Here is a 16,577-nt window from a genome sequence, read left to right as displayed (position 1 = left end):
CATAAGTACATTGTGTTTGAAATAAACCATACCAATATAAAATAAATCCAAATCTCTTTGCATAATGTGTTTGTGATATATCTATTAGTCTGTGGTTTTGGATTTCTTGATTAAACTTTTGGAAAGGGAACAGCAGCAGTGAATGAGCACATACACTGAGTGATCACTGAATTATGTGACCACCCCTATGAAAACTGAATGTGACTTGTTGACCATGTGAGGTACGAGAGTGCGCAGTTAGTCGACCTACGTAGCATAGATAAGGTATCAGTGGTTCAGTAGGTAGTAAAATTCCGAGCGCGATGGGTAAAAAGAAGGATTTATCAGACTCTGATAAAGAACAGATTGTGGGAGCTCGACGAGCTGGTGCCTCGATTTCCCAAACAGCTGAACTGGTGGGATGTTCGCGAGCCGCCATTGTTAAAGTGTACCAGGATTGGCGTCAAAATGGTCAAACAATGACCCGACAGCAAAACTGCAAAGATCAGTGTAAGGTTGATGTTAGAGGTGAGCCCCAGGTCCGACGACTCGAACAGGCGCAGCACTGTTCAAGAGTTAAAAACACAATACAACATGGGCCAACCTGGAACAATATATGGCATGACCATGCATCGCACGTATATGCTATACCAACAGATGACACCTACAGCATCCTCTCCTAACCAAGGTTCATTGGTGTAAAAGACTCGCCTGGTGCAAAGAGCATGCAAGTTGGACATTAGAAGGCTGGAAGAAGGTGTGCTGGTCAGATGAGTAACGTTATTTACTCCACGCTGTGGATGATCATGTATGGATTTGGCATCAACAACATGAGTCTTTTCATCCATCATGCATGGTATCGAAAGTGCAGGCTGGTGGAGGTGGTTGTATGGGGTGGGGCATGTTTCACTGGCAGGAACTTGGACCCCTGGTACATGTGGAACAACATATCACTGGCCTCCACCATTATCAACTGCTTGCTGACTGTATACACCCCACTATGTTGCACTTTTTCCCGAATGGCGATGGTGTCTTCTAAGATGACAATGCGCTGAGCCATCAGGCACTTGATGTGCAGGATTGGTTTGAGGAACACAGTTCTGACTTCCAGCATATCGATTGGCCTCCGAACTCCCCTGATATCAATCCCATAGAGCACTATGGAAATCCATATCAGGCGTCTGGATACACCAATCATCTCCATACCTGCATTGCTAGCTGCATTACACACAGCTTGGTTGGCCATACCTCCCGAATGCTTCTGACATCTTGTTGAACCAATGCCATGTCGGATAGCTGCTGTACTGAGGGCAAAAGGAGGACCTACGAAGTATTAGGCAGGTGGTCATAATTCAGTGATCGCTCAGTGTATACTGTACAGGAAATTTTGATGTGTGAGCTCATGACTTGAGGAAATACTTCACATTAATGATAGAGTTCTTTATAGTATTCTATTACATCTCATTTCAGTGCTATTTCTGATTTTTGTAAACTCGCCGCATACATACCAAAAAATATCCATTTTTGAGAAAATTAATAACAACATAAGCTAATTCCTTAGTGAGTATTAAAAAAGAGTAACTTTCTTAAGTAAATTTTGATCAGTAATATGAAATCTATAATTTTATGAGGATTGGCAAAGTGGGTAGTGAAACAAGAGTTGGTTTGCATGAAAAACTTTTTCATCTCTGATATAGATTACAAATATTGAAATAAAAATTATTTTTAGCTTCCTTTGCAGAAGGTTTTGCTCTGAGATTTTTAAAAAAAATATATGTACAGGTAACTCTCGTATAACACGGCAGTTTTGTTCCTACAAAATCTCGTGTAATGCGAAACCGTGTTATACTGGACTAAGAACCAGAGGGGGGTTCTAAGTCTTGTACAAAAAGAGGGGTTATGTTCTAAAAGCTAACAAAAATATACCATTTTTTTTTTATAACTACCTGGAACATTTTTTTTTATAGTAGTAATAGTAGGAATATTTTTATAGTAGCAATAACTAAATATTTTAACTTATTTTTATAATAGTAGTAACTTAAATATTAATAACTGAACAAACATCTTACCCAGTGGTGAGCTGTGACTATTTTAACAATGGGCTCGCAGTTTTTCCAACTTTCTACCAAGTAAATTTGATCGGTCACGGAAGTAAATTTGATCGGTCAACGTCATCAGCGGCTTCCACTAGAGGTGCTTCCCACGGTTGCACTATTAGTAGTGTGATTAGAGTGTGTGATGCATATTTAGTGACTGGTATGATATCTCGAGTCAGGGACGGATTTGGGGGGGGGGGAGATACGGCTTATTACCGCCTTAGCCATGTGTTTAAGTGAATATGTAAAACGTTCCTAGGTCTATCTAAAAAAAAAAAAAAAAACCTTAAAAACCTGGCTGTCATGCCTCGACTTACGATGATAACTGGATACGAAGCGTTTGGTGTTCTAACTTTTTAGAATTTTTGAATAGTATGACGTCACAATCATGCTTCCTGAAGTTACTACTGCAGTAAGTATGATTGCAACAATACAAATATTTCTCAACAATTTCTTTTTTCGTTTCACATTTTCGTTACATTCCATTGTTAGGTGCCCCTAACACCTGCGTGTGTCACTTCAACTACAACATCAATACATCAATCGGTGCTGTTTTACAGAGATATTTTGATACGTTGCACTCGCAAGTATACATCTCTTACTTTAGTTATCATAACTCCATTGTATCTTGTCTTCAAGAAATTATGAAAATCTGTGAATGACAATAAAATATTTACAATAGAAAAGCTCTTTTATTTTGTAATTGATATATACAAATCAAAGTACCTAAAAGAAACGCGAAGGATGTTTCGCATAAACCATCTACTGCATGTACTCAGCACATGCAAAACTTTTTTATTTGTCTTTTTTTAACAACTAGGGAGATGTAATGGATACATTTTTTTCATGATAAAATTTTAATATTGTGAATAAAAAATAACGAGATATTTCCCATATCACAAAGCATTCCACAATATAAAAACAAATATTACATAAAAAACTAACTTTCTAGGAAAAGTACACAAAAAATTATAGATTACATGAAAAAAAATTATTTCACAAATATTCAAGAAAAATTTATTCTAAAAATTTCCATATACAATTTACTTCTTTATTAATATTTGTTGTTGATCTTCTGCTTTGCTCAATAGCTGAACGATGATTACAGAGGAATGAAATGATGTAACGACCCGGATCAAATTGAAGCAATGGTTTTCCATTTAGATGTATGGTCATCATAATCTGCAACGTGTTTAATTGTAACAATATTATTCATTACACTGAAAGCTGAACTTAGCTTCAGCACTGCTAATCGCAATGGTTTCAAATATATTTTCTGGTTTTCTTAATTGAAAAGGGAATTTCACTCGATTTTAAAGATAAACTGTCTTTGACAAAATCTCTAAAATCATTAATTTTTATTTCATATTTTATCAGAAAACTTAAATTTCTTATTTGGTTTTCATCGTCTTGTAACCGAGACGAAAGTTCTTTCACATTCAACGATTTTGGGTAGCATATGTTTAAAATTTCTTTCAATGGTATCATTATTTTCTTTATTTAATTTAAAATCACCCTGTTGAATTAATAACTTATCCTTTAAGGATAAAACAATGCATTTAATAACTTGTCACAAGGTAATTTTTTTACTTTCGATTTTGATTCCTTCAAATTCTTTCCTCTTAAACATGCTCTCAATTTTAGCTTCATAATTTCCTTCAGAATTTTTCAAATTAGCAATAGCATTGATAGTTCGGATAATTAATTTATATGCTTTTACCATAATGAATCTGTAAAGCTTCTGAAAGGTAAGAGAGCTCCTGCAGGATATCAATCAGGCGCCTCCGTAGCCAGGTGGGAAGGAGCAGCAGAAGTAGCACACGCTTCTTGATTAGACCGTGATTCGAGCCGTCACCATCAAATACGGAGGATGCGGAAAGGTCAGGGAATGACCACCGCATATCCCGGAGCAATATGGCCTTAGTTGCTAATGCTCCTAAAAACCAAATAACAAACAAGGATGTCAATCTTTAGTGCAAAATGGTTAAGAAATTCCAAATTTAAAATTTGATTTAATAATCCAGAAAATTTAACTTCTGATTCAAAATGTTTGCACAAAGCGGGATGATTCCTCCAACACACAATTGCCGGCTGCAAACTACAAGCTGTTTATGATGGTCTGAACACACAACTGATCTTTATAATTTCCACATCAAGTTCTTTAGCAATAATCCTTAATTCGCGCTAGTTTTTTGGAGATTGGTAATAGTTTTTTTTTTTTTTTTTTTTTTAATTATTGCCTGTATGCCATTATATTTTAGAACATTTTCTACACAGTGAAAGGCTCGACAAAGTTTCAAAATCTGCCAACATTTCATCTTTGTAAAGTTTATAATATCTTAGTTACCTCAATCCCCCCCCCCCTCTACGTTGCTACTCTCACTAGTTCTTTGTATACAGAGTTGAATTTGAATTAGGGTTGAATTTGAAAGTGTCTGCAATTCTGACCAGACACGATAGGAGGGAGTATATGACGAGAGCCTTGTTGATCAGTTCGGCTCTGGAAAGATTGTGCAAGGCTCAACGGGTAGAATTTTTTTCAGCCTGGTCTGTACTTGTTAAAAGGAGAGACTGCTTCTACAGGGATGGGATACACTTAAATAGAGAGGGTGCAAGAATATTTGCTGATGCTATCGAGGCAGTGTTAAGTGGGTCGGAAAACTGCTAGCTTGGGGGTATACAAGGACTAATAGACTAACAGTAGCCACTGGCAGAGATGAAAGTGATTCTTGCACTGCTTCTATTGGAATGAGCAGCAGCCTGGAAAACAAGATGCAAGTATTTCAGAGACTGCTGGGAGTCATTGCGGAACATGTAAACATATGGGTTGTGTTAGGGTAGGTAAGAATAGGAAGAGGTGCATGTATACTTGCATATACACCAATGCTAGGAGTTCGGTAAATAAATTTGATGAATTTGAGGTATTGCTCAAAACATCAAAGGCAGATATTGTTGGGATATCAGAGACGTGGTGTCACACAGATATAAGGAATGCAGAACTGGAATTAGGGAGTACAATGTGTACAGAAAGGATAGACAGGATAGGAAGGGAGGAGGGGTTATGCTATTAGTTAAGAAACACATAAAATCCAAGGAAGTAAAGCCAGTCAACATCACTGGACAGTGCAGTGTCGAGTCAGTTTGGTGTGACATAAGCATTTGGGAGATCAAAATTGAGAGTAGGAATGTGTTATAGGCCTAATGACTCTGATTATATTAAGAAACTGTACAGAGAAATAGTGGGTCAGTAAGTCAGAGAGTCTTATAATGGAGGATTTTAATTTCTCAGATAATGACTGGAATTTGTGGGTTGGTCACTCACACACTAGCAAGGCTTTTGTGGATTTATTGGATGATTGTTTTCTACATCAGCATGTTCGGAAGGCAACTAGAGGGAGTAATACTCTTGATCTGACTATCAGTAGTGATTCTTCATGCATTAAGAATCTGCAGAGAAAGGAACCACTAGATGGCAGTGATCGCAGTGTGCTGAAGTGGGATTTACTCAAAGAGGTAACTACCATCAGGGGTAGAGGGAAGGGTTTTTGCTTTCGTAAAGGCAACTACGGTGGTCTGAGACAGTATTTAAATTCTATACGGTGGGACCAATTGATAATGTTACCAACAGCAAAATCAAAATAGGAAACATTCAAAGAACTTAACTTGGAAGCTACTAGGCTTTACATACCAACTAAGAAATATTGTTCAAGGTTTAGGCCTAAATGGATGTCAGATGAACTAATGAGACATACGGCAGAGAATAAAAATGCGTGGGATACATATAAATTAATGGGTGACATGGAAGCCTATGATAGATATAAGGTGGTCTGTAACCAAGTCACAAAGGAGATTAGGGAGGCAAAGGCAGATTATGAGAAATCCTTGGCAAAGGATGCAAAGAAAAACAACAAAGAGTTCTTTACCTATGTAAACTCTAGAAGGAAAGGGATGAATCAGATTGGTCCACTGGATATTGATGGTTCAACTGTTGATGATCCTGCTCAATTAGCTAACAAACTAAATGAGTATTTTGCATCTACATTCACACATGCGGAGTTATTCAGGGAGGGGAATGCCAGAGGTGAGTTAAACTCTGGCAGTGAGCTAGATGATTTTGTAATAACTGAGAGGAAAGTGGAGGAGAAATTGTTGAAGATAAACATAAAAAAGGCACCTGGGGTGGATGGGATCTATCCAGTTATATTAAAGGAAGTAAGCAAACTTAGCCATAATTGTGAGAGCTTCTCTGGACTCAGGGGAGGTACCCATGGACTGGAGATGCGCAAATGTGACCGAAATTCACAAAGGAGGATCAAAGGGCAACACAAGTAATTATACACCTGTTAGTTTAACTTCTGTTCCAAGAAAATTAATGGAGGCATTGGTTAAAGAAGCACTGCAAGATTATCTAGACAGGACTTCTGTTATAACTTGGACACAGCATGGTTTTGTTAAGGGAAAGTCTTGCCTGACCAATTGGATTGGATACTATGATGTGGTTACAAAGGAACTGGATGCAGGGAATAACTTTTATATCATATATTTGGATCTTAGAAAGGCTTTTGATACTGTTGCACATGGAAGACTGCCAAATGAATTGGAGCAGTGTGGCATTAGAGGCAAATTGCTGCTATGGATAAAGAGATGGTTGATTGGGAGAAGACAGAGAGTGGTAATCAGTGGACACTGCTCATCATGGACTAATGTTATTAGTGGACTCCCTCAGGGTCCATTAATGTTTTCTGTATTTATAAATAATATTGATGATGGTATATCAAGCTTAATGTCCAAGTTTGCAGACGATACGAAGGTTGGCAGGATTGTTAAGGACACTAATGACAGTACGCTGCTGCAACAGGATCTAGAAAAGTTGAGCAGATGGGCTGAGAGGTGGCAAATGAAGTTTAACACTGACAAATGTAAAGTACTACATATGGGAAGCAGTAACCCCAGAGTAATGTGTCAACTTTGTGGTACTACACTGACAGTGGTAGAGAACGAAAAGGACCTGGGGGTAATTGTGCAGGCAGATATGAAGTTTTCTGAACAGTGCAGATGGTCTGAAAGAGTAGCTCATGGTGTCTTGTCAATGATATACAGCAATTTTTCTAACAGGGATAAGGAGGTTATGATCTCCTTGTATAAGGCAATGGTCAGGCCACACCTTGAGTACTGTATACAGGTCTGGAGGCCTCATTTTAAGAAGGCTGTAGAGCTGTTGGAACGAGTACATAGAAGGGCATTGAGATTAGTGAATGGAACAAAGGGTTGCTCTTACGAAGAAAGGCTTAAGTTTTGCAAATTACAGTGTCTGGAGACTAGGCACCTGCGAGGTAATCTGATTGAGGTGTATAAAGCCTTGAATGGTTTGAGCATGCTCAGTGCTGATGGGATTCTTCCTCTTGCTCAGAATAATCATCTGAGAGGGCATAAATTCAAATTGAAGAAAGACAGATGTAGGATAGATGTGCAGAAATTTGCCTTTGGCCAGCGGGTAGTTGGTTGGTGGAACAGACTTCCATCCTTTGTTGTGGAAGTTGTTAGCCTAAATAAATTTAAGGCTGAGGCTTGACCGGTATTTGGAACGAACAGAGCGGTGAAATGGGAGCGGTTTTTTTTTTTTTTTTTGGCTAATGCTGCATAAGCTTGCTTTCTTGCATCATATGCTAATACAGTGAAAAAGTCGGAATCACACGGATATTCAGCTGCAGTGACCATGTAAACTTAGATAGGAGAAATTTACTGGAAGGCCTGGATCATTAACTTCTCTGAAAAACACATGACTTCTTGTGGAGTAAAGGGGAACCACAACACAGGTTGACCAGAGGCTATAATCCGTGTCGAGAATCTTCTTAATCCTCTGACTGGCTATGGAAAGCATATTGACTAGCGCTACTTCTCGGTATATGACTGCAGAGTTTTTACGGACACCACTACCACTGTGAAATGGTAATCCCTTTCACCCTTAATTCACACTTTATAATTACCTAAATTGCCTAAAGTCCAGAGGTGAGAACAATGTGTACACAGTTGTCTCTCCTAATCCGTTTGTTACATGGAAATTTTCTTCGTTCAGTGGAAACTATTTAAATTTAATTACCAAGGGAATCAAAAAATTTGCTATAAAGAAGTTCGTTAAATAGAGGTCCAACTCTAATTAAATCAAAAATGAAGCAATTTTAAAATACATAACCGATCGATTGCGCCATTAAAATGATGGGGATGGGCCCCTGCTTGCCCCACCATACGTTCGGCTCTGGATACTCAATAATTGCATTCAGGATTTCATTTGTAAAATAAATGATCGTCTCAATAATTGGCTCGCAAATTTTCAAAAAAAAAAATAACAATGTGCTCTCGCGAGCCCACTATAGCTCACCACTGATCTTACCTTCAAACTGTGATACTTATATGTCAGATAATGTACATTCATTTAATTTTCTTCCTCTCCATCACTACTAAGCACAATCTCTTCTGCAGCATCTAGATTTTGTGTACCTTCTGCTCTCTTTAAAAGTCACAATCTTCACGCTTCGAAGTCGCAATTTTTTTGTGCTCTCAAACAAGCACAAGTTCAATAGCACAGAACCTAACCCAGGGATCTCGCAACAAAATACAGTGGACCCCCATTTAGGTATAAAGCACAAATTTAACTTTATTACCTTACCAATTAACAAAGTTAAATGTGATATGTGAACATCAGAAGAATATTTTCTAGTTAGCAAAATAAAAATTACGTTTACGTACATAGCTTAATGTGTACTGTAACATGTACATACTAACTAATTGATATTTCTGTTCACTGACTTTTTTAAATTTTACAACAAAAAAAAAAAAAAAAAAAACAGTAAAAATAAGCAATTAATAACAAAGAGCACGGCATGCACAAGTTGCAACAAACACTATAAGCACAAGTGAGATACATAGTACTGTAATGAGTTTCTGAAAATTTATTTATGTTTTTTATGATTGAATATTTCATGAAAGGGGAAACATTTCACCATAATAACATGAAAACCCACACAATTCCAGCTATCAGTACTATAGCAAATGCAAGATCGAGTTTACTACCCATTTATAATTGATTACACTAACAGAAAAGACCAATAAACTGGAAACTGCAAATTGTTTTTATTGTTTTATGGTCATGACCCACACAATTCCAGCTATCAGTACTATAGCAAATGCAAGATCGAGTTTACTACCCATTTATAATTGATTACACTAACAGAAAAGACCAATAAACTGGAAACTGCAAATTGTTTTTATTGTTTTATGGTCATGACCTCCAGAAATGTGCTTTAAAAAAATATCACGACTAGCGAGTCAACAGCAGAGATTCACAAAAACAAATGGAAACGTTGAAAATCACATCTAACATCACATAGCAAGGTTTTCTTCGCACAAAGGCTCAAAAATACCATGTTATGCAACATTTCCCGCAATTCTCAAACTGTGTTTTGCGGGGATTGCCACAATTCTGAAACCGTGTTAGAGCGAAACCATGTTGTAGAAGTACTGTGCTATACAGGGGTCTGTATTAGCTTGATACTTAATTTAATAATGCCTTGAGTTTTATATATTAGGATCACTGAATAATCAAATTATATTTTTCAGGATATATTTGTGTGCTTGCTTCGCTCCTTCCATGCTGCCCATAATCTTATCCTCCAGGAAAACGGCTTGTTAACTACTTTATGTGCAGCTGTAGTGTGTCAACTTAAAGAATCAGAAAAGTTCGTTGTCTGTACATGCAACGTTGGTGATAGCCTAGCTTATGTTTATAGCAAAATTTATGGTGTACGAGAAATTACTCAGGGTATGCATTCAATTTTAAATTATCAAATTCAAATAAATTTACATTTTTTCTGTATTCTTTTTGAATAAACTTTAATTCTCAAGTGCTACCATGTTCTCCCCCATTCCCATTAGTAGTCATGATAACTATGAAAATGTGTTTGTAGTTTGTGTAAGCAAAGTCATTTTGTATATTTTGTAATACAGTAAACTGTTTAAAATTCAACATCCTCAAGGATTGAGAGGTGCCACTTTTTAAAATTTCTGGATTTTAGAGATAAACCTAGTGGTCAAGCATCTTTAAAGAGCTAGGAGCACATTCCAATAAATATTAAGTGCAAACAACTGAACTTTATATACATTTATAAACATTTTATAATTGACTATCTTGTTATTTCATCTATTTTTGCAGGCAGCAGGATTTAAACTGCATGGATGGATAATGAAATGTTTTTAATTTTCATAGCAGAACAAACTTGCCTTTGTAATGAGTTACTCCGGTATTGTACCACTTTCAACAGGTAGTTTTAACTATATTACAACTTTGAATACTGATATCATATATCACATATCAACTCACATTGAACAACTTTTTTTCAGCCTGGTCTGTACTTGTTAACAGGAGAGACTGCTTCTACAGGGATGGGATACACTTAAATAGAAAGGGTGCAAGAATGTTTGCTGATGCTATCGAGGCAGTGTTAGGTGGGTCGGAAAACTGCTAGATTGGGGGGATACAAGGACTAATAGATTAACAGTAGCCACTGGCAGAGGTGAAAGTGATTCTTGCACTGCTTCTATTGGAATGAGCAGCAGCCTGGAAAATAAGATGCAGGATATTTCAGAGACTGCTGGGAATCATTGGGGTACAAGTAAACACATGGGTTGTGTTAGGGTAGCTAAGAAAAAGAACAGGTGCATGTATACTTGCGCGTACACCAATGCTAGGAGTTTAGTAAATAAATTTGATGAATTTGAGGTATTGCTCAAAACATCAAAGGCAGATATTGTTGGGATTTCAGAAATGTGGTGTCACACAGATATAAGGAATGCAGAACTGGAATTTGGGGAGTACAATGTCTACAGAAAGGATAGACAGGATAGGAAGGGAGGAGGGGTTATGCTATTAGTTAAGAAATACATAAAATCCAAGGAAGTGAAGCCAGTCGACATCGCTGGACAGTGCAGTGTCGAGTCAGTTTGGTGTGACATAAGCATTGGGAGATCAAAATTGAGAGTAGGAGTGTGCTATAGGCCTAATGACTCTGATGAGTATAATAAGAAACTGTACAGGGAAATAGAGTGGGCCAGTAAATCAGAGAGTCTTATAATGGGGGATTTTAATTTCCCAGATATTCACTAGAATTTGGGGGCTGGTCACTCACACACTAGCAAGGCTTTTGTGGATTTATTGGATGATTGTTTTCTACATCAGCATGTTTGGGAGGCAACTAGAGGGAGTAATACTCTTGATTTGATTATCAGTAGTGATTCTTCGTGCATTAAGAATCTGCAGATAAATGAACCACTAGGTGGCAGTGATCACAGTGTGCTGAAGTGGGATTTACTCAAAGAGGTAACTACCATTAGGGGTAAAGGGAAGGGTTATTGCTTTCGTGAAGGTGACTACGATGGACTGAGACAGTATTTAAATTCTATACAGTGGGACCAACTGATGATGTTACCAACAACAAATTCAAAATGGGAAGCATTCAAAGAACTTATCTTGGAAGCTACTAGGCTTTACATACCAACTAAGAAATATTGTTCAAGGTTTAGGTCTAAATGGATGTCAGATGAACTAATGAGACATATGGCAGAGAAGAAAAATGCATGGGATACATACAAATTAACACGTGACACAGAAATACATACAAATTAACACGTGACACAGAAATACATACAAATTAACACGTGACACAGAAGCCTATGATAGATACAAGTTGATCTGTAACCAAGTTACAAAGGAGGTTAGGCAGGCGAAGGCAGATTATGAGATATCTTTGGCAAGGGATGCAAAGAAAAACAGCAAAGAGTTCTTTACTTATGTAAACTCTAGAAGGAAGGGGATGAATCAGATTGGTCCACTGGATATCGATGGGTCAACTGTTGATGATCCTGCTCAGGTTGCTAACAAACTAAATGAATATTTTGCATCGACATTCACACATGAGGAGTTATTCAGCGAGGGGAATGCCAGAGGTGTATTCAACTCTGGCAGTAAGCTAGAGAATCTTGTAATCTCTGAGAGTAAAGTGGAGGAGAAATTGTTGAAGATAAACACAAGAAAGGCACCTGGGGTGGATGGGATCTATCCATTTATATTAAAGGAGGCAGCAAAGGAAGTAAGCAAACCCTTAGCCATAATTATGAGAGCTTCCTTGGACTCAGGGGAGGTACCCATGGACTGGAGATGTTCAAACGTGACCCCAATTCACAAAGGAGGATCAAAGGCTGACACAAGTAATTATAGACCTGTGAGTTTAACTTCTGTACCCGGAAAATTAATGGAGGCACTGGTTAAAGAAGCACTGCAGGATCATCTAGACAAGACTTCAGTTATAGCTCGGACACAGCATGGTTTTGTTAAAGGGGAAGTCTTGCCTGACCAATTTGATTGGATACTATGATGCAGTCACAAAAGAACTGGATGCAGGGAATAACTTTGATATTATATACTTGGATCTTAGAAAGGCTTCTGATACTGTTGCACATGGAAGACTGCCAAATGAATTGGAGCAGTGTGGCATTGGAGGCAAATTGCTGCTATGGATAAAGGGGTGGTTGAGGGGTGAAGACAGAGTGGTAATCAATGGACACTGCTCATCGTGGACTAATGTTATTAGTGGAGTCCCTCAGGGTTCAGTATTGGGTCCATTATTGTTTTCTGTATTTATAAATGATATTGATGATGGTATATCAAGCTTAATGTCCAAGTTTGCAGACGATACGAAGGTTGGCAGGGTTGTCAAGGCCACTACTGACATTATGCTGCTGCAACAGGATCTGGAAAGGTTGAGCAGATGGGCTGAGAGGTGGCAAATGAAATTTAACATTGACAAATGTAAAGTACTACATATGGGAAACAGCAACCCCAGAGCAACGTATCAACTCTGTGGTACTACACTGACAGTGGTAGAGAATGAAAAGGACCTGGGGGTGGTTGTGCAGGCAGATATGAAGTTCTCTGAGCAGTGCAGACGGGCTGCAAGAGTAGCTCATGGTGTATTGTCAATGATATATAGGAATTTTTCTAGCAGGGATAAGGAGGTAATTATTCCCTTGTATAAGGCAATGGTCAGGCCACACCTAGAGTACTATATACAGGCCTAGAGGCCTCATTTCAAGAAGGATGTAGATCTGCTGGAACGAGTACAGAGAAGGCAACAAGATTAGTGAATGGAACAAAGGGGGTGCTCTTACGAAGAAAGGCTTAAGTTTTGCAAATTACAGTGTCTGGAGACTAGGCACCAGCGAGGTGATCTGATAGAGGTGTATAAAGCCTTGAATGGTTTGCGCATGCTGAATGCTGATGGGATTCTCCCTCTTGCTCAGAGTAATCAACTGAGATTGCATAAATTCAATTTGAGGAAAGACAGATATAGGATAGATGTGCGGAAATTTGCCTTTAGCCAGTGGGTGGTTGGTTGGTGGAACAGACTTCCATCCCTTGTCGTGGAAGTTGATAGCCTAAATAAGTTTAAGGCTCAGCTGGACAGGTATTTCGAACGAACAGAGGGGTGAAGTGGAAGTGGTTATTTTATTTTATTTTATTTATTTATTTATTTATTTATTTATTTATTTTATTTTATTTATTTTATTTTTTTTTTTGGCTGATGCTGCATAAGCTTGCTTTCTTGCATCAAATGCCTCTACTAATGCTAATGCTAACTTCTTTTCAACTGTTTTGTCTACACATTGTCACTAGAGACCGCCTGCTAGCTAATGGAAAACAGCCCATCATAGCAGTTTCATCTTTTAAACAACTGGCCAGTTAATCTTTTGTAGAGGCTATCTATTTGAAAGTAGTGTAATATCAGAGCAGCTTGTTGCAAAGGCAATTTTGTTCAGAGGTTTAAGACACGCATTATCTCTACAGTTTAAATGATCCTAGCTGCAAAAACAGATTAAAGGACAACATAAATATTAGCCATAGTCCTTTGCAGGTATGAAGACACTGTCACTGTTCTTTCTTTCTTTCTTTCTTTTTTTTTTGCATTGATTCTTAAATTTTTTTTTTTCTTTTAAATATTGTAATAATATTAGTAATAATTAGTAGCATTAAAGTATTTTTAGTAATAATTAGTAATATTGCATTAATATTATAATAAAAAAATTTATTCTTCAAATTTTTATTTATTTTTTTTATTTTGTTGATGGCCAAGTATGGTTGCTACGTCAAGGTGTACTCTACTGTCAGAGCTGAAATTCAAATTGTATTTGGATTTCAGTTTTGGAGAAACTTGAGGGGATAGTAAAATGAATTTTCACAGTTATGATCCCAGAACTAGGGACCATAAATTCAATTTACAAGGAAGAAAATTTTAGACTAGATTGTAAGGTATTTTCTTTTAGCTAGTGAGTTGCCAATTACTGAAATAATTTACCTCTGTGGGTAATTGAAGCTAACAGTTTGGGGAAATTCAAAGGTCAGCTGGATAGTAACCTATGTGAGGAGGGAAACAGAGGTTTTTTATTTTTTATATCTTTTTATTTATTTATTTATTTTTGGATAGTTCAGCAAAAGCCTGTGGCTTCTTTGCACTATATGGCCAATATTAATACTGTACAGAATTTCAGCATGTCTCATTACTTAGCAGCAGTTAAATGTCAGCATATTGAAGGAGACTATTGAACTGTGAATCACATGGGCAGGTTTTGATCTAGCTCTCTTTCCATCTGAAGAGTGTGACTTTCACATATCTGTAATCTGATGGGTAGATCAAACAATGGTAATTCTTTACAAAACTTCTGGATCAGCTTGCAAAGGATCCCACTAACAACTCAACAAGATCATGACTGCAATGAGTGAGTGTCGAGGTCATATGGATCAGAAAGCACAGTAGGTTGAGCCAGTCTTTCCCAAAATCACACATGTACTGCAAGAATATATACTACAAGAGTATGTACTACATTCTTGCAGTACTCTTGACCATCTTGAGTATGGCTTGTCATAATTTACTGAGCATCTTGGAAGCATTGAGAAATCACAAAACATTTCAGCACCCAGTATTACAGAAAGTTGGTCAAGTTTTATTAATCTTCCTTTTGAAAGACAAACAAGATGTTAAATTTTGCTAGATACCAAGCCATGTAAAAATAATAGAAAACAAATTGGTAGCTTTGGTAGCTCAAGGTGTGAAGAGAGCAGAAATTCCTCCAGAAAATCCTCTCAGCATTGAACATATATCATATATGGGGGTTGGGGGGAGAAAGAAAGAAAGAGAGAGAGAGAGTGCGCGCACTGAACTTCAAATATGTGACGATCTCAGTGAGAAGTTATACAAGTTAAATATATTTGATACATTCTCACTTCCTTCAGGCAGAGGATTGACCACAATGTGGGACTAAATGATGCATCCTTAACAGTTTTGACATACTCAGTGTGTGCATGTGACAATAACACCAGCAGGCATCACAACTGTACGTAGAAACAAAAACCCATCCTTATACAACATTTAAGCAACACAGAAAACATTCGAAACATCTCTCTTTTCCAAAAAGCTGCTATCTATATCACATCCTCAAACATCCTATTATTGAATACACTTTGTCTTTGCATGAAAAAATAATAATAGATACTAGGTGTGGCAATAAAGTGCCTGGACTGTTGCAATAAAAAGAACACAGTGAAGGAGCTCAAAAATGGTTTTATTTTTATTCAAAATAATCACTACATGATTGAATGCACTTATTACATCATTCTAAAAGCTTATGAAAAGAGTCAGTGATGGCATCCAAAGAGATGATGCTTGCTCAGTTTGGCAGCTATGTTTTTCTTTGTCCTCAACATCCTAAATCCTTTGAGGGCAGTTTTTATCTTGGGAAAGAGGAAGAAGTCTGCTGTTGCTAGATTGGGAGAGTAGGGCAGATGTTTGATCTGTATGTTGTCATGTTTCATCAGAAATGTCTTCGTAGCAAGTGCAGAATGGGTAGGGGCATTGTCGTGCAACAAGATCCAACTGCCTTTCTCTCGAAATTGCAGCTTTGTAGAATGCAGCATTGGCTCTCACCTTTCCAGGTACAAATTCCTTGTGAATCACACCCTGTTTGTTGAAAAAATTATCAACATCATTTTGATCCTGCATTTCTATAAACAGAACTTTTTGGGCCTTGGTCATAATTTTGAAGTCCACTGCATGCCCTAATGCTTTGTCTCTGGGTCATACTGAAATGCCCAACACTCATTTCCATCCAGTGACAATAGAGGAAATTGGGATTGTCTTGATAAGCCTTGGTGAAATCTTCTAATGATGACCCTCTTTGTTGCCGCTGCTTATCCATGAGGCCGTGCAGCACAAATTTTGCAGAGACCTTCTTTTTTCCTAAATCTTCATGTAGAATTTGATGAATTGTCTCCTTAATCATGTCCAATTCATCAGCTGTTATTCTGAGGGTCAAACGATGATCTCTTGCCACAATTTTCCGAACTTTTGAAACTCTGTTTACATTTTGACAGGTTGGTTGATGGACACCTAGTTCTTG

The 16,577-nt window shown here is 37.5% G+C and overlaps 1 protein-coding gene across 1 annotated transcript in view; it reads left to right on the top strand.

Annotated features, from left to right (window-relative positions):
• Positions 1 to 16,577, top strand: part of LOC150075460 (PP2C-like domain-containing protein CG9801) — an 84,743-nt gene that overhangs the window by 66,587 nt on the left and 1,579 nt on the right. The window contains exon 5 of the mRNA XM_090388495.1: positions 9,693 to 9,894. Within this exon, the coding sequence (XP_090244621.1) occupies positions 9,693 to 9,894 (202 nt within the window). The remainder of the gene's footprint in view (positions 1 to 9,692; positions 9,895 to 16,577) is intronic.

This window comes from Mastigoproctus giganteus, chromosome 14 (assembly GCF_048544385.1).
Source record: "Mastigoproctus giganteus isolate SK-2022 chromosome 14, ASM4854438v1, whole genome shotgun sequence".
NCBI lineage: Eukaryota > Metazoa > Arthropoda > Arachnida > Uropygi > Thelyphonidae > Mastigoproctus > Mastigoproctus giganteus.
This window is presented reverse-complemented; position numbering and strand designations above follow the sequence as displayed.